Source organism: Oncorhynchus mykiss, chromosome 8 (assembly GCF_013265735.2).
Source record: "Oncorhynchus mykiss isolate Arlee chromosome 8, USDA_OmykA_1.1, whole genome shotgun sequence".
In the NCBI taxonomy this organism is placed as follows: Eukaryota; Metazoa; Chordata; class Actinopteri; order Salmoniformes; family Salmonidae; genus Oncorhynchus; species Oncorhynchus mykiss.
The window spans coordinates 18518790-18540734 of NC_048572.1; the positions used below are offsets into that span (position 1 = coordinate 18518790).

Here is a 21945-nt window from a genome sequence, read left to right on the forward strand (position 1 = left end):
GATGGTATCGAGTACAGTATATACATATGAGATGAGTATGTAAACAAAGTGGCATAGTTAAAGTGGCTAGTGATACATGTATTACATAAGGATACAGTCGATGATATAGAGTACAGTATATACGTATGCATATGAGATGAATAATGTAGGGTAAGTAACATTATATAAGGTAGCATTGTTTAAAGTGGCTAGTGATATATTTACATAATTTCCCATCACTTCCCATTATTAAAGTGGCTGGAGTTGAGTCAGTGTCAGTGTGTTGGCAGCAGCCACTCAGTGTTAGTGGTGTCTGTTTAACAGTCTGATGGCCTTGAGATAGAAGCTGTTTTTCAGTCTCTCGGTCCCAGCTTTGATGCACCTGTACTGACCTCGCCTTCTGGATGATAGCGGGGTGAACAGGCAGTGGCTCGGGTGGTTGATGTCCTTGATGATCTTTATGGCCTTCCTGTGACATCGGGTGGTGTAGGTGTCCTGGAGGGCAGGTAGTTTGCCCCCGGTGATGCGTTGTGCAGACCTCACCACCCTCTGGAGAGCCTTACGGTTGAGGGCGGAGCAGTTGCCGTACCAGGCGGTGATACAGCCCGCCAGGTTGCTCTCGATTGTGCATCTGTAGAAGTTTGTAGCTTGCGAGGGTTAACACGTTTAAATGTCTTACTCACCTCGGCTGCAGTGAAGGAGAGACCGCATGTTTTCGTTGCAGGCCGTGTCAGTGGCACTGTATTGTCCTCAAAGCGGGCAAAAAAGTTATTTAGTCTGCCTGGGAGCAGGACATCCTGGTCCGTGACTGGGCTGGATTTCTTCCTGTAGTCCGTGATTGACTGTAGACCCTGCCACATGCCTCTTGTGTCTGAGCCGTTGAATTGAGATTCTACTTTGTCTCTGTACTGACGCTTAGCTTGTTTGATAGCCTTGCGGAGGGAATAGCTGCACTGTTTGTATTCGGTCATGTTACCAGACACCTTGCCCTGATTAAAAGCAGTGGTTCGCGCTTTCAGTTTCACGCGAATGCTGCCATCAATCCACGGTTTCTGGTTAGGGAATGTTTTAATCGTTGCTATGGGAACGAGATCTTCAACGCATGTTCTAATGAACTCACACACCAAATCAGCGTATTCGTCAATGTTGTTGTCTGACGCAATACGAAACATGTCCCAGTCCACGTGGTGGAAGCAGTCTTGGAGTGTGGAGTCAGCTTGGTCGGACCAGCGTTGGACAGACCTCAGCGTGGGAGCCTCTTGTTTTAGTTTCTGTCTGTAGGCAGGGATCAACAAAATGGAGTCGTGGTCAGCTTTTCCGAAAGGGGGGCGGGGCAGGGCCTTATATGCGTCGCGGAAGTTAGAGTAACAATGATCCAAGGTCTTTCCACCCCTGGTTGCGCAATCGATATGCTGATAAAATTTAGGGAGTCTTGTTTTCAGATTAGCCTTGTTAAAATCCCCAGCTACAATGAATGCAGCCTCCGGATGAATGGTTTCCAGTTTGCAAAGAGTTAAATAAAGTTCGTTCAGAGCCATCGATGTGTCTGCTTGGGGGGGGATATATACGGCTGTGATTATAATCGAAGATAATTCTCTTGGTAGATAATGCGGTCTACATTTGATTGTGAGGAATTCTAAATCAGGTGAACAGAAGGATTTGAGTTCCTGTATGTTTCTTTCATCACACCATGTCGCGTTAGTCATAAGGCATACGCCCCCGCCCCTCTTCTTACCAGAAAGATGTTTGTTTCTGTCTGCGCGATGCGTGGAGAAACCCGTTGGCTGCACCGCTTCGGATAGAGTCTCTCCAGTGAGCCACGTTTCCGTGAAGCAAAGAACGTTACAGTCTCTGATGTCCCTCTTGAATGCTACCCTTGCTCGGATTTCATCAACCTTGTTGTCAAGAGACTGGACATTGGCAAGAAGAATGCTAGGGAGTGGTGCACGGTGTGCCCGTCTCCGGAGTCTGACCAGAAGACCGCCTCGTTTCCCTCTTTTTCGGAGTTGTTTTTTTTTTGGGGTCGCTGCATGGAATCCACTCCGTTGTCCTGTTTGTAAGGCAGAACACAGGATCCGTGTTGCGAAAAACATAATCTTGGTAGTACTGATGGTGAGTTGATGCTGATCTTATATTCAGTAGTTCTTCTCGACTGTATGTAATGAAACCTAAGATGACCTGGGGTACTAATGTAAGAAATAACACGTAAAAAAACAAAAAACTGCATAGTTTCCTAGGAACGCGAAGCGAGGAGGCCATCTCTGTCGGCGCCGGAAATACACTCAGGTGACGCACCCCCTCCAGGGACGGCATGAGAGAGCCCCAGTAAGCCAGTGACTCAGCCCCTGTAATAGGGTTAGAGGCAGAGAATCCCAGTGGAAAGAGGGGAACCGGCCAGGCAGAGACAGCAAGGGCGGTTCGTTGCTCCAGAGCCTTTCCGTTCATCTTCCCACTCCTGGGTCAGACTACACTCAATCATATGACCCACTGAAGAGATGAGTCTTCAGTAAAGACTTAAAGGTTGAGACCGAGTTTGCGTCTCTGACATGGGTAGGCAGACCGTTCCATAAAAATGGAGCTCTATAGGAGAAAGCCCTGCCTCCAGCTGTTTGCTTAGAAATTCTAGGGACAATTAGGAGGCCTGCGTCTTGTGACCGTAGCGTACGTGTAGGTATGTACGGCAGGACCAAATCAGAGAGAGAGTTAGGAGCAAGCCCATGTAATGCTTTGTAGATTAGCAGTAAAACCTTGAAATCAGCCCTTGCTTTGACAGGAAGCCAGTGTAGAGAGGCTAGCACTGGAGTAATATGATCACATTTTTTGGTTCTAGTCAGGATTCTAGCAGCCGTATTTAGCACTAACTGAAGTTTATTTAGTGCTTTATCCGGGTAGCCGGAAAGTAGAGCATTGCAGTAGTCTAACCTAGAAGTGACAAAAGCATGGATTAATTTTTCTGCATCATTTTTGGACAGAAAGTTTCTGATTTTTGCAATGTTACGTAGATGGAAAAAAAACTGTCCTTGAAATGGTCTTGATATGTTCTTCAAAAGAGAGATCAGGGTCCAGAGTAACGCCGAGGTCCTTCACAGTTTTATTTGAGACGACTGTACCATTAAGATTAATTGTCAGATTTAACAGAAGATCTCTTTGTTTCTTGGGACCTAGAACAAGCATCTCTGTTTTGTCCGAGATTAAAAGTAGACATTTTGCAGCCATCCACTTCCTTATGTCTGAAACACATGCTTCTAGCAAGGGCAATTTTGGGGCTTCACCATGTTTCATTGAAATGTACAGCTGTGTGTCATCCGCATAGCAGTGAAAGTTAACATTATGTTTTCGAATAACATCCCCAAGAGGTAAAATATATAGTGAAAACAATAGTGGTCCTAAAACGGAACCTTGAGGAACACCGAAATTTACAGTTGATTTGTCAGAGGACAAAAATTATAAAGTAACAAAATGTGGAAAAAGTCAAGTGGTCTGAATACTTTCCAAATGCACTGTATGGGGCATGCAACATTCTCAGCTCTGTAGATTTTGCTGCGAAGAGACAGAATCACTAGATCATTTATTCTGGTATTGCCACTATGTAGCTTGTTTCTGGTCACAGGTTTAGGAATGGTTAAAAAATCACAACATTCACTTAAAATTAACCTTACAAATAGCAGTGTTGGGTGATTTTGGAAAGCTGTAGTCAAGCAATCAGTAATATAATAATACTTGGAGGGAAGGTTTTCATCTTTAGCTCACAATCTGTGGATACTATGCGATTAGAAAGGTTAAAAATGTATGGACAACAGCACAATTGAAAAATATATGGCACATGGTGATAGGTGGGGTGGGATTAAATACAGTTGAAGTCGGAAGTTTACATACACCTAGGTTGGAGTCGTTAAAACTCGTTTTTCAACCACTCCACAAATTTCTTGTTAACAAACTATAGTTTTGGCAAGTCGGTTAGGACATCTACTTTGTGCATGACACAAGTAATTTTTCCAACAATTGTTTACAGACAGATTATTTAACTTATAATTCACTGTATCACAATTCCAGTGGGTCAGAAGTTTACATACACTAATTTGACTGTGCCTTTAAAGGCAATGCTACCAAATACTAATTTAGTGTATGTAAACTTCTGACCCACTGGGAATGTGATGAAAGCAATAAAAGTTTAAATAAATAATTATCTCAACTATTACAACTTCTTACGGCTGAAATCCCATTAACGGGATCAATTTGACAACAGCCAGTGAAAGTGCAGGGCTCCAAATTGAAACAACAGAAATCTCATAATTAAAATTCCTCAAACATACAAGTATTATACACCATTTTAAAGATAAACTTGTTGTTAATCCCACCACAGTGTCTGATTTCAAAAAGACTTTACAGCGAAAGCACACCATACGTTAGGTCAGCACCTAGTCACAGAAAAACACAGCCATTTTTCCAGCCAAAAAGCAGAAATAGAGAGAAAATGTATCACTAACCTTTGATGATCTTCATCAGATAACACTCATGGGACTTCATGTTACACAATACATGTATGTTTTGTTCGATAAAATACATATTTGTTTTGCTTCCAGAACATCCAGTGATTTTTGCAGAGAGCCACATCAATTTACAGAAATACTCATCATAAATGTTGATGAAAATACAAGTGTTATACATGGAATTAAAGATATACTTCTCCTTAATGCAACCGCTGTGTCAGATTTCAAAAAAGCTTTACGGAAAAAGCACACCATGCAATAATCTGAGTATAGCGCTCAGAGACCAAAACAAGCCATACAGATACCCACCATGTTGTGGAGTCAACAGAAGTCAGAAATAGGATTATAAATATTCACTTATCTTTGATGATCTTCATCGGAATGCACTCCCAGGAATCCCAGTTCCACAATAAATGTTTGTTTTGTTCGATAAAGTCCTTAATTTATGTCCAAATAACCTATTTTTTTGTTTGCGCGTTTAGTTCACAAATCCAAATTCACAAGACACAAGCACTTAGTTCCGACGACAGTTCGTAGAAACATGTCAAACGATGTATAGAATCAATCTTTAGGATGTTTTTATCATAAATCTTCAATAATATTCCAACCGGACAATTCCTTTGTCTTTAGAAAGGAACAGAGCTCGTGCTCACGGCCGCACGCGAAACTGACCTCATGGCATTCTGCCAGACACCTGACTCAAACAGATCTTATTCTCTCCCCCTTCAGAGTAGAAGCCTGAAACAAGGTGCCATGTGAGTTCTATTATATAAACTTCCGACAATAATGTATTATTGTTAGGTTCGAAAATGTATTATTGTTATGTTCTGTAATGTATTATTGTTATGTTCAATAATGTATTATTGTTATGTTCAATAATGTCTTATTGTTATGTTCAATAATGTCTTATTGTTATGTTCAATAATGTATTATTGTTATGTTCAATAATGTATTATTGTTATGTTCAATAATGTATTATTGTTATGTTCAATAATATATTATTGTTATGTTCAATAAAGTATTATTGTTATGTAATGTATTATTGTTATGTTTGGTAATGTATTATTGTTCGGTAATCTATTATTGTTATGTTCGGTAATGTATTGTTTTGTTCGGTAATGTATTATTGTTATGTTCGGTAATGTATTATTGTTATGTTCGGTAATGTATTATTGTTCTGTTCTGTAATGTATTATTGTTATGTTCTGTAATGTATTATTGTTATGTTCAGTAATGTATTATTGTTATGTTCAGTAATGTATTATTGTTATGTTCGGTAATATATTATTGTTATGTTCAATAATGTATTATTGTTCGGTAATGTATCATTGTTATGTTCAATAATGTATTATTGTTATGTTCGGTAATGTATTATTGTTATGTTCAATAATGTATTATTGTTATGTTCGGTAATGTATTATTGTTATGTTCAATAATGTATTATTGTTATGTTCGGTAATGTATTATTGTTATGTTCAATAATGTATTATTGTTATGTTCGGTAATGTATTATTGTTATGTTCAGTAATGTATTATTGTTATGTTCAGTAATGTATTATTGTTATGTTCTATAATGTATTATTGTTCGGTAATGTATCATTGTTATGTTCAACAATGTATTATTGTTATGTTCGGTAATGTATCATTGTTATGTTCAATAATGTATTATTGTTGTGTTCGGTAATGTATCATTGTTATGTTCAGTAATGTATTATTGTTATGTTCAGTAATGTATTATTGTTATGTTCAGTAATGTATCATTGTTATGTTCAATAATGTATTATTGTTATGTTCGGTAATGTATTATTGTTATGTTCAATAATGTATTATTATTATGTTCGGTAATGTATTATTGTTATGTTCAATACTGTATTATTGTTATGTTCAATAATGTATTATTGTTATGTTCGGTAATGTATTATTGTTATGTTCGGTAATGTATTGTTATGTTCAATAATGTATTATTGTTATGTTCGGTAATGTATTGTTTTGTTTGGTAATGCATTATTGTTTTGTGATTTGCTGTATATCAATCAAGTCTATAAAGCCCTTTTTACATCAGCAGAATTCACAAAGTGCTATACAGAAAGCCAGCTTTAAACCCCAAACAGCAAGCAATGCAGATGTATGTAAAATGTATATGTTGCAGAAAAGATGTAAAATCAAAAAGATGTGTCCTCCTAAGAGGAGGGCGGGTTAAACATTTTTTAAATTTAAATTCAAGTTTGAAAAGTAAAATTGCGTATTGTCACAGTAGGGCTGGGCAATAGTGCCTAAAACTCTATGTCAATGTGTTTTCTCTAAATAAGCTGTGTTGCACAATTTAAAGATCAAGTTCACTGCATTTAGCAATACTATATTGAATTCAGAGCTTGAGGAATTATACATAGGCTGAATATATGCCTTCCACAACCATAAGACCCACGAATAATTACATTATTTAATCAAAATAGTTGTACCTGCTTTTTTTTCCGATAATCACTGATCTGGCTTTCAGGTCTATAACAATGCCAGTTATGTTATAAATGTAACCAGAATCATGCATATTTCACATTCACTAATAATGTAGCAGACACCGGTGTCATAAACTCCTAAAGCCCACGTGCTAGTGTGTAGCCAGCTAATATTTTTTATTTTAATCCAATTTGGATCTAGGTATAATTTCACAAGCTCTGAATTCAGCTAAAACGCAGAACAGTTGAATTGTTATGAACACAACCTTCTGTCCATCTCCAATTGTTTGAAGAGCATGCTAGCCTGTCCACTTTGTTCAGATGCTGAAATCAAGTGGCCTACCTTATTTCTCAGAATAAAAACAAATTGCCAATTCTTTATGTAATTGCTTTATGCTTTTTGCACATTTTTAAAACACACTTAACAGCTAGTATAACAAACTTTGTTTGACTAAAATGCTGCTAGCTATACGTGGTAGCGTAAAGCACGCGACAAACTGAGCATTCATTTTCCAGAATGAATGTTCATTGGTACATCTGTTTTAGTAATGTCTGCTCTGCTTGACATTTGAGGAGTTGAAACATAAACATGGTATGGTTCAAAAGGTTAACTTATCCTCTATTACAGTAAAATAATGTCTCCATGTGTTTCGATGTCCATATGACCGATTTCTGTTGGACCAAACCTCAAATGCAAATAGGGGGTTGAAACCGTTTGTCAGAGCGGAAGAAGTGATCTCATCTTTGTTGTTGTGAGGGGTGGTGGGAGGGGCTTGGGAGAAAGATGCAAAGCGATTGATTTCACTCGCCAAAATCTGTCCAAAATAAGCCCAATGCATTTCTATGCGCTTATATTGAACCTAAGCTCGTCGCCTGCCTTTGGGACAACAACTCCCTTTGTTAGAGTGGCAACATGAGCATTTGTTCATTAAATACAGATATCTGGTGTAAATGGGAAGGTGCAAAAGGCAACATGAGAACAAGCGGACATAAACGCTCAGAAAAACTAAAAATACAACAAACCTCGATTCTGCGATACAGGCATTTGGAATGTCGCGCAAAACACAACATCAAAATAATCAAATGAATTTTATGTATCCCCCAGCCCTATGTCACGTTATCGTTCCAGCAACAAGGTCTACAAGGTGAATGAGATTTGAACAGTGTTTTTGAAAGCATATTAGCTCCTGAATGAAATAATCTCTGGCTCAATCTCTTGTTTATTTGTTTATTTTGTTGTGGATTTTGCTTTTTCTGTACGCAAAGTAAATGTCTGTCAATAGCAGCCACAATATATATCTAATCGGGTGTGTGTGTGGTTCCAGGGTGTGTGAGCTGTTACAAGGAGGTGCTGTGATGAACAAGAGCTACCAGCCCCACGAGGCCCACATTCCTTACCTGCTGCAGCTATTCATCGACTACAACCTGTACGGCATGAACATGGTCAACCTGGGAGCCGTCAAGTTCCGCCAGAGCCAGCAGCGCGAAGGTAAGGACGCTCTGGGGGTACACATCTAGGATCAGTTTCCCCTCCCCCAATCATAACCTAAACAATTAGTGGGAGTGCTACTGAGATTTACATTTTTTTCTCTTGTTGTTCTTCTGCATCTTCTTGAATGTGTGTGGGTGCGGGGGGCAGTCTGAGGGAGGAAGGAAAGAAGGAAGGGGTGAGGGAGGGTGAAGGTCTAGCATCCTACTCTCAAGTTCATGACTTTGTGTGGGGGGCAGGCTTTTTAATGCAGTTATTGTTATTACTGTTGACTGTTAGTGTTAGATGTGGTTTATATTACTGTTGACTGTTAGTGTTAGATGTGGTTTATATTACTGTTGACTGTTAGTGTTAGATGTGGTTTTAGATTACTGTTGACTGTTAGTGTTAGATGTGGTTTATATTACTGTTGACTGTTAGTGTTAGATGTGGTTTATATTACTGTTGACTGTTAGTGTTAGATGTGGTTTATATTACTGTTGACTGTTAGTGTTAGATGTGGTTTATATTACTGTTGACTGTTAGAGTTAGATGTGGTTTATATTACTGTTGACTGTTAGTGTTAGATGTGGTTTATATTACTGTTGACTGTTAGTGTTAGATGTGGTTTATATTACTGTTAGTGTTAGATGTGGTTTATATTACTGTTGGAACCGGTTCATGGAACAAAACCATAAAACAAAAAATAACGAAAATAGGAAAAGAATCAGAACCGGGAAAGGTTATTTTACCCAAGAGGAAATGCTTAGTAATAGGGATGTAAACAAATTTGTTAACTACATTTGACAGAAATACGTTTTTGGTGAATATGGAACATTTCTGGGATCTTTTATTTCAGTTAAAAAACAAGAGCTAGCGCACATCCAAATAAATGTATTTTATGTAGAGGTGCTAACTAACGGCAAATTAACTATAAGCTATAAAAATAAAAAGTCGCACACTCTATATATTTATTGGGTAAATCGCCAACGTTTCGGCAGGGATTTACCCAATAAATGACTGGAAAAGTGTGTGTGATATATATATATATATAGTACCTCTCTTTGTCTTTTATTTCAGTTAATGAAACATGGGACCAACACTTTACACATTTATATTTTTGTTCGGTATAACAAAAATGTATAATAAAAAAAATAAAAAGTATCAGAGCTTTAAAAAAGAACAGAAAGTAACAATATAAACCGGAACTTGTTTGGGTTCGAACCGGTTGTAGAACTTTATTTAGCTGGTCAGAACAATGGAAACGGACCAAAACAGTTATGGCTCTGTTAAGAACGAAACGATTTGAAATGTTACACGGAAGCCAAACCGACGGCGCATAAATGTATTTTGTCCCCCCACACCAAATTTCAAAACAAACTCTGAACCAATTATATTAATTTGGGGACAGGTCGAAAAGCATTAAACATGTATGGCAATTTAGCTAGTTAGCTTGCACTTGCTAGCTAATTTGTCCTATTAGCTTGCTGTTGCTAGCTAATTTGTCCTGGGATATAAACATTGAGTAGTTATTTTACCTGAAATGCACAACGTCTTCTACTTCGACAATTAATCCACACATAAAACAACCAACCGAATCGTTTCTAGTCGTCTCTCATCCTTCCAGTCTTTTTCATCTTTGAACTTATATGGTGATTGGCATCGACACTTTCACAGTATTACCACGACTACCGGCAAAACATTTAGTCTTTCAAACACCCACGTGGGTATAACCAATTCTATTTTAGCCCTTGGCAACACAGACGCTTGTTGGCGCGTGCAAGCAGTGTGGGTGGAATAATTGAATAACATGGATTTTTTTTTTTTTTTAAATCGACACGCACACAACGTGTCCGGTCTAGTCAGCATGTTAGATGTGGATGATATTACTGTTAGATATGATTGATATTAGTGTTAGATGTGGGTGATATTGCTGTTAGATGTGATTGATATTAGTGTTAGATGTGGGTGATATTGCTGTTAGATGTGGTATTACTGTTAGATGTGGTTGATATTACTGTTAATTGTGGTTGATATTACTGTTAGATGTGGTTGATATTACTGTTAGATGTGGTTGATATTACTGTTAATTGTGGTTGATTATTACTGTTAATTGTGGTTGATATTACTGTTAGATGTGGTGGATATTACTGTTAGATGTGGTGGATATTACTGTTAGTGTTAGATGTTGTTGATATTACTGTTAGATGTGGTTGATATTACTTTTGGATGTGGTTGATATTACTGTTAGTGTTAGATGTGGTTTATATTACTGTTAGATATGGTTGATATTACTGTTGGATGTGGTTGATATTACTGTTAGATGTGGTTGATATTACTGTTAGATGTGGTTGATATTACTGTTAGTGTTAGATGTGGTTTATATTACTGTTAGTGTTACATGTGGTTGATATTACTGTTAGTGTTAGATGTGGTTGATATTACTGTTAGATGTGGTTGATATTAATTTTGGATGTGGTTGATATTACTGTTAGATCTGGTTGATATTACTGTTAGTGTTAGATGTGGTTGATATTACAGTTAGATGTGGTTGATATTACTGTTAGTGTTAGATGTGGTTGATATTACTTTTGGATGTGGTTGATATTACTGTTAGTGTTAGATGTGGTTGATATTACTGTTAATGTTAGATGTGGTTGATATTAATGTCAGTGTTAGATGTGGTTGATATTACTGTTAGTGTTAGATGTGGTTGATATTACTGTTAGTGTTAGATGTGGTTGATATTACTGTTAGTGTTAGATGTTGTTGATATCACTGTTAGTGTTTGATGTGGTTGATATTACTGTTAGTGTTAGATGTGGTTGATATTACTTTTGGATGTGGTTGATATCACTGTTAGATGTGGTTGATATTACTGTTAGTGTTAGATGTGGTTGATATTACTGTTAGTGTTAGATGTGGTTGATATTACTGTTAGATGTGGTTGATATTACTGTTAGATGTGGTTGATATTACTGTTAGTGTTAGATGTGGTTGATATTACTGTTAGTGTTACATGTGGTTGATATTACTGTTAATGTTAGATGTGGTTGATATTACTGTTAGATGTGGTTGATATTAATGTTAGTGTTACATGTGGTTGATATTACTGTTAGTGTTAGATGTGGTTGATATTACTGTTAGTGTTAGATGTGGTTGATATTACTGTTAGTGTTAGATGTGGTTGATATCACTGTTAGTGTTAGATGTGGTTGATATTACTGTTAGTGTTAGATGTGGTTGATATTACTGTTAGTGTTAGATGTGGTTGATATCACTGTTAGTGTTAGATGTGGTTGATATTAATGTTAGTGTTAGATGTGGTTGATATCACTGTTAGTGTTAGATGTGGTTGATATCACTGTTAGATGTGGTTGATATCACTGTTACTGTTAGATGTGGTTGATATTACTGTTAGATGTGGTTGATATTACTGTTAGTGTTAGATGTGGTTGATATTACTATTAGTGTCAGATGTGGTTGATATCACTGTTAATGTTAGATGTGGTTGATATTACTGTTAGATGTGGTTGATATTACTGTTAGATGTGGTTGAAATTACTGTTAGTGTTAGATGTGGTTGAAATTACTGTTAGTGTTAGATGTGGTTGATATTACTGTTAGTGTTAGATGTTGTTGATATTAGTGTTACTGTTAGATGTGGTTGATATTACTGTTAGTGTTAAATGTGGTTGATATTACTGTTAGATGTGGTTGATATTACTGTTAGTGTTTGATGTGGTTGATATTACTGTTAGATGTGGTTAATATTACTGTTAGTGTTAGATGTGGTTGATATTACTGTTAGATGTGGTTGATATTACTGTTAGTGTTAGATGTGGTTGATATTACTGTTAGTGTTAGATGTGGTTGATATTACTGTTAGTGTTAGATGTGGTTGATATTACTGTTAGTGTTAGATGTGGTTGATATCACTGTTAGTGATAGATGTGGTTGATATCACTGTTAGATGTGGTTGATATCACTGTTACTGTTAGATGTGGTTGATATTACTGTTAGATGTGGTTGATATTACTGTTAGTGTTAGATGTGGTTGATATTACTGTTAGTGTCAGATGTGGTTGATATCACTGTTACTGTTAGATGTGGTTGATATTACTGTTAGATGTGGTTGATATTACTGTTAGTGTTAGATGTGGTTGATATTACTGTTAGTGTCAGATGTGGTTGATATCACTGTTAATGTTAGATGTGGTTGATATTACTGTTAGATGTGGTTGATATTACTGTTAGATGTGGTTGATATTTCTGTTAGATGTGGTTGATATTACTGTTAGTGTTTGATGTGGTTGATATTACTTTTAGATGTGGTTGATATTACTGTTAGTGTTAGATGTGGTTGATATCACTGTTGGTGTTAGATGTGGTTGATATTACTGTTAGTGTTAGATGTGGTTGATATTAGTGTTACTGTTAGATGTGGTTGATATTACTGTTAGTGTTAGATGTGGTTTATATCACTGTTAGATGTGGTTGATATTACTGTTAGTGTTAGATGTGGTTGATATCACTGTTAGTGTTAGATGTGGTTGATATCACTGTTAGATGTGGTTGATATTACTGTTAGTGTTAGATGTGGTTGATATCACTGTTAGATGTGGTTGATATCACTGTTACTGTTAGATGTGGTTGATATTACTGTTAGATGTGGTTGATATTACTGTTAGTGTTAGATGTGGTTGATATTACTGTTAGTGTTAGATGTGGTTGATATCACTGTTAGTGTTAGATGTGGTTGATATTACTGTTAGTGTTAGATGTGGTTGATATCACTGTTAGTGTTAGATGTGGTTGATATTACTGTTAGTGTTAGATGTGGTTGATATCACTGTTAGTGTTAGATGTGGTTGATATCACTGTTAGATGTGGTTGATATCACTGTTACTGTTAGATGTGGTTGATATTACTGTTAGATGTGGTTGATATTACTGTTAGTGTTAGATGTGGTTGATATTACTGTTAGTGTCAGATGTGGTTGATATCACTGTTAATGTTAGATGTGGTTGATATTACTGTTAGATGTGGTTGATATTACTGTTAGATGTGGTTGATATTACTGTTAGATGTGGTTGATATTAGTGTTAGATGTGGTTGATATTACTGTTAGTGTTAGATGTGGTTGATATTAGTGTTACTGTTAGATGTGGTTGATATTCCTGTTAGTGTTAGATGTTGTTGATATTACTGTTAGTGTTAGATGTGGTTGATATTACTGTTAGTGTTAGATGTGGTTGATATTACTGTTAGATGTGGTTGATATTACTGTTAGTGGTTGATGTGGTTGATATTACTGTTAGATGTGGTTGATATTACTGTTAGATGTGGTTGATATTACTGTTAGTGTTAGATGTGGTTTATATTACTGTTAGATGTGGTTGATATTACTGTTAGTGTTAGATGTGGTTGATATTACTGTTAGTGTTAGATGTGGTTGATATTACTGTTAGTGTTAGATGTGGTTGATATCACTGTTAGTGTTAGATGTGGTTGATATTACTGTTAGTGTTAGATGTGGTTGATATTAGTGTTACTGTTAGATGTGGTTGATATTACTGTTAGTGTTAGATGTGGTTGATATTAGTGTTACTGTTAGATGTGGTTGATATTACTGTTAGTGTTTGATGTGGTTGATATTACTGTTAGTGTTAGATGTGGTTGATATTAATGTTAGTGTTAGATGTGGTTGATATTACTGTTAGTGTTAGATGTGGTTGATATTACTGTTACTGTTAGATGTGGTTGATATTACTGTTAGTGTTAGATGTTGTTGATATTAGTGTTACTGTTAGATGTGGTTGATATTATTGTTAGTGTTAGATGTGGTTGATATTAGTGTTACTGTTAGATGTGGTTGATATTACTGTTAGTTTTAGATGTTGTTGATATCACTGTTACTGTTAGATGTGGTTGATATTATTGTTAGTGTTAGATGTGGTTGATATTAGTGTTACTGTTAGATGTGGTTGATATTACTGTTAGTGTTTGATGTGGTTGATATTAGTGTTACTGTTAGATGTGGTTGATATTACTGTTAGTGTTTGATGTGGATGAGTACTATGTATTTGCAGCATGCCCAGTCATAAGAGACCAAGGCTGTTTTCTTCTCTGATGGACAGACATCCCAGGCTATAGGGTCACCTCCTCCACCGTGCTCTGGCTCTGTGGGGAGGCTGTAAGGGAGGACAAGGAGAGAGGGAATGCTGCCATGCTTTGTGTCATGATGTATTAGTACATTTCTTTACAATGGCCTTGAGATGCCTCTGCTGCTTCTCTAGCTCACACCATCTATCTCACACCGGTGAACACACACACACCTCCTTGTCCTGCTACATAATGCATCCTGGCCAGTGTGCAGTGCCAACCAGATGACACCCTGGCCTTTCAAAGACCTGACCGTATAGATAGAGAAGGTTTTAATCATAAAGCTTTACAACGACAGTGCTTTGAATAATACACCTTGCAAACACACAGCAAAGCTTACAACAGAAGGACAGATGAAGAGGGAGGGAGAACTAGAAGCAATGGGGTGCCGGCCAGTTGGCAGCCCCCCTCCAGCCCTGAAACTAGACTAGAGGAGTAACTCTTAGCTTCTGCCTCCTGCACATTCTCCTCGAACCCCAGAGGATTCTGGAACACCGCCAGGCTGTTACAGACAATAAGTCATTATGCACAAGATTGATAGATCCAGGCCACATCCCTGTATGTCACCCAATCCAGGATCCCGAGGCACATTCCTAGTAATATCATCAGTCTCTTCCTCTGTTTCACAGAGCTGGACAGACAAACACCCTGACGTCAATCTAGAGAAATAAACCACTGGGTTTGGATATGGATCGATTTACTTCTGACCTTTTGAACTCGGTCGTTTATAGAACTTGTACTTTACACAGCTGTTTAGTATTAATATGACCTCCCACCTCTCCTCTGCCAACCAAAACAAAGCCGCAGCAGCAAGCCAAGCTGGGACATTTGATATCTCCTAGTGAGAATGATAAAGTCGAGCCTGTAATCTGAGGGTTGAGGCCGGGGGGCAGTCAGACACGGACATCCTACCTCCCTTCATCCCTTGAAGTGAAACTGATAATCACTAGGCCCCTCAGTGGGAGGGAGATAGTGGTAGAACAGGGGCGGTATCTCCGTGGGAGTGGAGGATCAGGGGAGGTATCTCGGATCAGAGGGTTGAACTTGGCCTTGGCTTCACTCTTTCTCTCCTGCCTGATGGCTGTGAATAAAGCGGCAGATTAGGTCTTTTCTGTTTGATCTTGACAAAGGCTTAGTAAGTGCTTATCCTGAGCAGAGATGGGACAGGTATCTCCACTCTGCAGTGCTCTTCATGTCTGAGCAAGTCTCTCCTGGGCCAGGGGAGGCAGAACCCAGCATCACACCACCAGGCATGATTCGGCCAGGAACTCCTCCCAGACAAAGAGAGGGCTTGAATGTTAAATCCACCTCTGGATTTCATGCAATCAATGGAAAGGGGGTTGCAAAGAACCAAAAAGTAGAAAGAGACCAAAGCGCTGTGACAATGTTTACATACGTTTTAGTATTGCGCTAACTTGAAAGTGAGTTTGTAATCTGGGATGAAGACGATGACAGACATTTGAAAACCCTGTGTAAAAAAATCTGTGTAGATCCAAATCATTTGAAATACTGAGCTGGTATGCTTTTTTAGTCTTATTGCATGTTGAAAGCACGGTGGACTGTCTCAGCAACAAAACTCCTCAGATTGACTTCCAATACGTGACTCACATTGGTGTGTGTGTGTGTGTGTGTGTGTGTGTGTGTGTGTGTGTGTGTGTGTGTGTGTGTGTGTGTGTGTGTCTGTGTCTGTGTGTCTGTGTCTGTGTGTGTGTGTGTGTGTAACAGAGGGGTCTCCCCCAGATCACCAGCGCTTCTGCAGCAGACCCTTGAAGAGCCCCTGTACCTCCAAACTGAGTGACAGTTCCCTGGGAGGCACGTTTGTCCGCTGGCAGGAGGATGCCACACCCTGGTGAGACACACCTGCTCAGACGGGCTCCATTCACATGTTCTGGGCCTCTACGGTGTCAGCTGTTTAGCTCTTGTTTGTACATGATAACTGTGGTTTCTTTTTGAGTTTTTTTTTTCTGTGTAAGGTTGATTTGATCTCTTGCACCCTCCTCTCAATTCAATTCAAGGGTTTTATTGGCATGGGAAACGTATGTTAACATTGCCAAAGCAAGTGAAGTAGATAATATACAAAAGTGAAATAAACAATACAAATTAATAGTAAACATTACACTCACCGACATTCCAAAATACATTTCAAATGTCATTATGTCTATATATTCTCTCCCGTCTGTCTGTCTGTCTGTCTGTCTGTCTGTCTGTCTGTCTGTCTGTCTGTCTGTCTGTCTGTCTGTCTGTCTGTCTGTCTCTGTGTGATGTAGTTCTCTAGTCCTGGAGGATGTGGAGAAACAGAGTACGTGTGAGCTGGAGGCAGATGCTGTGGCTGCAGACATCCTCAACCGTCTGGAGATAGACAGTAAGGACAACAAACTTGAACACTTTTTTTTGTCATAGATCAAACAGTCAACCAGTCAGGCAGACACGGTCGGCACACATGAGCGAGAGCCTGAGGGAGTGGATGGCTACTGACTCACTTCTTCTCTGACTATGTAACACAGTTGAGTGATGGTGGCTTTTCCACATCAGTGGTTGCCTCTCAAATGGCATTCTATTCCCTGTAGTGCACTACATTTGACTAGAATCCCTAAAGGAGCTCTATAAAGGGAATAGGGTGCCATTTGGGGCGCTGCCTATGTGACACAGATGAGCGACGGAGGCCTCCAGATCAAACGCTGTCAGTCTCTTACCACACTGCCAAGCTCCTGCTCTCTAGCACATTGGAGCATGAGATCAGTGACCATCCGGCCCAGAACAAACACTGTCCACTCACCCTATCTGTCTACCTTCTGTCTGGGGAGTGAGAGGGAAACGGGGATGTAGTGTGGAAGAGCATATTGAACTGAGAACTTAAAGCAAAAAGAGAACACTGTGTACAGAACATGCAGAGACATGTATGAATATTCATCTGTTGCTGGAATGTGTTCCAATATCTCAATTCACAATGAACTCTTTTTACAGACTTCCTGCTATTCTTGATACATACTAGGAACAAAAGTAACAAAGTGATTGCATTTTTGATTGTGTTTTAGATTAGCTGTGCTCATAATATGGAGTGTTGGCAATACAGACACACACACACACACACACACACACACACACACACACACACACGGTAGAAAGAGGCGGCTCACCATGGTAGTCCACATATGTGGTCTTGGCACGTAGATTTTCCATCTGCCCCAAAAACGGATATACAAACTCTCTGTTGAAAAGGAAATGGTTGAAGACTGATTCTATGATTTTGAGTTTGTGCCTAGTTCTGAGTGGTTGGCTCTGGATCTATGATCTTTAACTTTGCTTTGTGTGAGTAGGACTGGCACAATCGTTGTATAATCATGTAACCGACAATTATGGACAAAAACCGTCAACTACAAAATGTATTGTCTTATTACATTTATTTTAGGAGAAGGGGGAATTCACTTTATACTAAAGTAGAAATAATTTACTCAAATGCAGTTTTTAATTTTTGCATGAAGTGGGTAAAGTTGGTAATCATTTTAAGAGCAGAACGGCACAGTCAGCAGGAGAAGCTTTATTTCCAAATGTTCTAAGCAATCAAAACAATGAGTTAAAAAGACAAACATTTAACAGGGGTGTCTCCAAAGCTGTGTTGTATTCATATGTTGTAGATCATTTTCTATATAATATATCTCTAAGGACAATTATGACAATAACCGTGGCAATTAATCATTACCCCAAATTCTATATTCGTCACATTCCTATGTGTGCGTCAATGTTCTCTTCTTGAAAAAGGCCTTCATCCAACTGACGGTAGATAAACGGATAGAGTGGGGAGTGCAGAGGTTTATGTGTAGGGATCTATGCTAAACTGTGTGTGTGTGTGTGTGTGTGTGTGTGTGTAGATCAGATTGGCAGGAACCCTGGCCTGCAGGTCATCTGGGAGGACGAGAAGCAGAGACGACGAGAGAAGAACCAGTCATCTCAGGTCGAGACCCCACAGTCACAGGGTGAGTGAACCAGTCATCTCAGGTCGAGACCCCACAGTCACAGGGTGAGTGAACCAGTCATCTCAGGTCGAGACCCCACAGTCACAGGGTGAGTGAACCAGTCATCTCAGGTCGAGACCCCACAGTCACAGGGTGAGTGAACCAGTCATCTCAGGTCGAGACCCCACAGTCACAGGGTGAGTGAACCAGTCATCTCAGGTCGAGACCCCACAGTCACAGGGTGAGTGAACCAGTCATCTCAGGTCGAGACCCCACAGTCACAGGGTGAGTGAACCAGTCATCTCAGGTCGAGACCCCACAGTCACAGGGTGAGTGAACCAGTCATCTCAGGTCGAGACCCCACAGTCACAGGGTGAGTGAACCAGTCATCTCAGGTCGAGACCCCACAGTCACAGGGTGAGTGATGGACAGAGCTATACCTCCTCACAGCCCAATCCTCCATTAGTTAACACCACAGTCAACTTCTAGCAGGTCTACATGCTTATTGACTGAATATACACTCAGTGGCCAGTTTATTAGGTACGACATGTAAATGGATAAAAACAACCACCAACACGACCACCATCACTGGACAATTGAGGAGTGGAAAAACATTGCCTGGTCCGACGAATCCCTATTCCCGTTACGTCATACTAATGGCTGAGTCAGGATTTGGCATAAACTGCATGAGTCCATGGCCCCATCCTGCCTGGTGTCAACGGTACAGGCTGGTGCCGGTGGTGTAATGGTGTGTGGAACAATCTTTCCGGGCACACGTTAGGTCCCTGATACCAATTGAGCAATGTTTCCATGCTCTAAAGAATTCAGGCTGTTCTCGAGCCAAAGGAGGGTCTGACCCAGTACAACACTGAACAAAAATATAAACGCAACATGCAACAATTTCAAAGATTTTACTGAGTTACAGTTCATATAAGGAAATCAGTCAATGAAAATAAATGCATTAGGCCCTAATCTATGGATTTCACATGACTGGGAATACAGATATGCATCTGTTGGTCAAAGATATCTTTTTTTTTATATATATAAAGGTAGGGGCGTGGATCAGAAAATCAGTCAGCATCTGGTGTGACCACCATTTGCCTCATGCAGCGTGACACATCTCCTTCCCATAGAGTTGATCAGGCTGTTGATTGTGGAATTTTGTCCCACTCCTCTTCAATGGCTGTGCGAAGTTGCTGGATATTGTCGGGAACTGAAACACACTGTCGTACACGTTGATCCAGAGCATCCCAACCATGCCTAATGGGTGATATGTCTGGTGAGTATGCAGACCATGGAAGAACTGAGACATTTTCTGCTTCCAGGAATTGTGTACAGATCCTTGTGACATGCAGCAGTGCACGTTATCATGCTGAAACATGAGGTGATGGCAGCGGATGAATGGCACGACAATGGGCCTCAGGATCTCATCACCGTATATTTGTGCGTTCAGGTTGCCATCGATAAAATGCAATTGTGTTCGTTGTCCGTAGCTTATGCCTGTCCATACCATAACCCCACGGCACTCTGTTCACAACGTTGACATCAGCAAACCACTCGCCCAAACCACGCCATCTACGCTGTCTGCCATCTGCCCTGTACAGATGAAAACCGGGAGTCATCCGTGACGAGCACACCTCCCCAGCGTGCCATTGGCCATCAAAGGTGAGCATTTGCCCAATGAAGTCGGTTACGGCGTCAAACTGCAGTCGGGTCAAGACCTTGGTGAGGACGACGAGCACCCAGATGAGCTTTCCTGAGATGGTTTCTGACAGCTTGTGGAGAAATTCTTCGGTTGTGCAAACACAGTTTCATCCGCTATCTGGGTGGCTGGTCTCAGACGATCCCAAGGGTGAAAAAGCTGGATGTGGAAGTCCTGGGCTGGCGTGGTTACACGTGGTCTACGGTCGTGAGGCCGGTTAGACGTACTGCCAAATTCGAAATACCTACTAAACTGGTTACTGTGTATATAGGACAATGCCGCAAAATGTGCCATCGTCTGCTAGTTGGAATATGCTCAATGTGAGCCGAGGTAATGTGCATCAGACATACATCAAAGTGTAATAATTAAACCGCTGACTGCGTTCCATGCATTTTACAAGCATTTTGCTACACTCACAATAAAATCGGCTAAATCTGTGTATGTGACCAATACAATTAGATTTGATTTGATGCTCCTCCAGATCGCAGGTTTGTCGCCTCGACGGAGAGCGAGAGAATCTTCATGAAGAGATTCAAGGAGATCCTGAAGGAAAATGAGTTTGATGTGTAAGTAAAACCTTTCACCCTTAATCTTGCTGGGGTTTTTTTAACGTGAGCTTATCACTTTCCCCGTCTTTAGGGCAACTTGACTATAAGTCATCGATGGGCAGACAGTTGCTCCACATTGCGTGAGTAAATGGCTGTGCTTGGTTTGGAGAGTTTAGAATGGGGGCAGCAGGGCTGGTCTTTCAGAGTAAACATATGCTGCTCCCAATCTCGTTAGCAAGATGATATCTACCGCCGGAGACCACATAAATTGGGGTTTGAGAGAATTTACATCTGGTCTTTCTTTATGTTAAAACATCTACTTATTTTCCCAATGCCTTTTTGGTTGTCTACTGTGTATGAGATGGTGACCGCATGTCTCTTCCTGGTTTATCTTAATGGCCAGAGATGAGGAGGGAGCAAGGAGGGAGGGTGTTGATTGGATTACAGTGCTGTCTAGTATATCCCTCTCTCTGCTCCCTGCTCCCCCTTTTTTCTGAGCAGAAATCCTTTCCTTAGATAAATAAAAGTGCAGTTGGTCCTGTGTGTGCTGTTACATCAGGCCCAGATAAGCTAAGTTGTTACCAAAGGGAGGAAAGCAGGGGAGGAAAATGAAATGGTTCTATCGAAGGCAGGTACAGGCCAGTATGGGAGCAGTTTGGGCCTTGGCACAGGGACCCGTCTCCTCCCACCTGGCAGAGCTTTGGCTTGGCAGAACTGTGCCCCACACATACACACACACACACACACACACACACACACAACTCTCACTGGCTGACTGGCGCTCTTTAACATATACAAGTACAGTCTCGCTCTCGCGTGCACTATTATTCTACAATGTATAAAGAAAACCCCTTGAATGAGTAGGTGTCCAAACTTTTGACTGGTACTGTTTGTATTAATTCTATTATTTTACTTTTAGATGTGTGTGTATTGTTGTGAATTGTTAGATATTACTGCGCTGTTGGAGCTAGGAACACAAGCATTTCGCTACACCCGCAATAACATCTGCTAAGTATTTGTATGTGACCAATAACATTTTATTTTATTTTGAATTGATTCGTGTGTCTCTCTGTGTCTCTGTATCTCTCTATGTCCCTCTGATTGTAACCTCAGACAGGCTGTACTGCAGTAAGAACAGTAGGGCTGAAATGTGTTACGGGCTGAAGGAATCCCCTGACACCTTCTAG

The 21945-nt window shown here is 39.7% G+C and overlaps 1 protein-coding gene across 3 annotated transcripts in view; it reads left to right on the top strand.

The window, feature by feature from the left end:
• The window catches only part of LOC110529197 (DNA polymerase zeta catalytic subunit), a 112671-nt gene that overhangs the window by 49410 nt on the left and 41316 nt on the right, over window positions 1-21945 (top strand). For 2 of the 3 annotated variants that reach the window (XR_005052823.1, XM_036984919.1), the window contains exons 4-8: window positions 8248-8411; window positions 16281-16404; window positions 16823-16917; window positions 18425-18529; window positions 20692-20776. Coding sequence is in view for 2 of the 3 variants with exons in the window: in XM_036984919.1 (XP_036840814.1) it covers window positions 8248-8411; window positions 16281-16404; window positions 16823-16917; window positions 18425-18529; window positions 20692-20776 (573 nt within the window). In the remaining variant the exon portion in view is untranslated. Of the gene's footprint in view, window positions 1-8247; window positions 8412-16280; window positions 16405-16822; window positions 16918-18424; window positions 18530-18554; window positions 18926-20691; window positions 20777-21945 lie in introns of those variants that run through there. The other variant, XM_036984920.1, reaches the window with a different exon arrangement.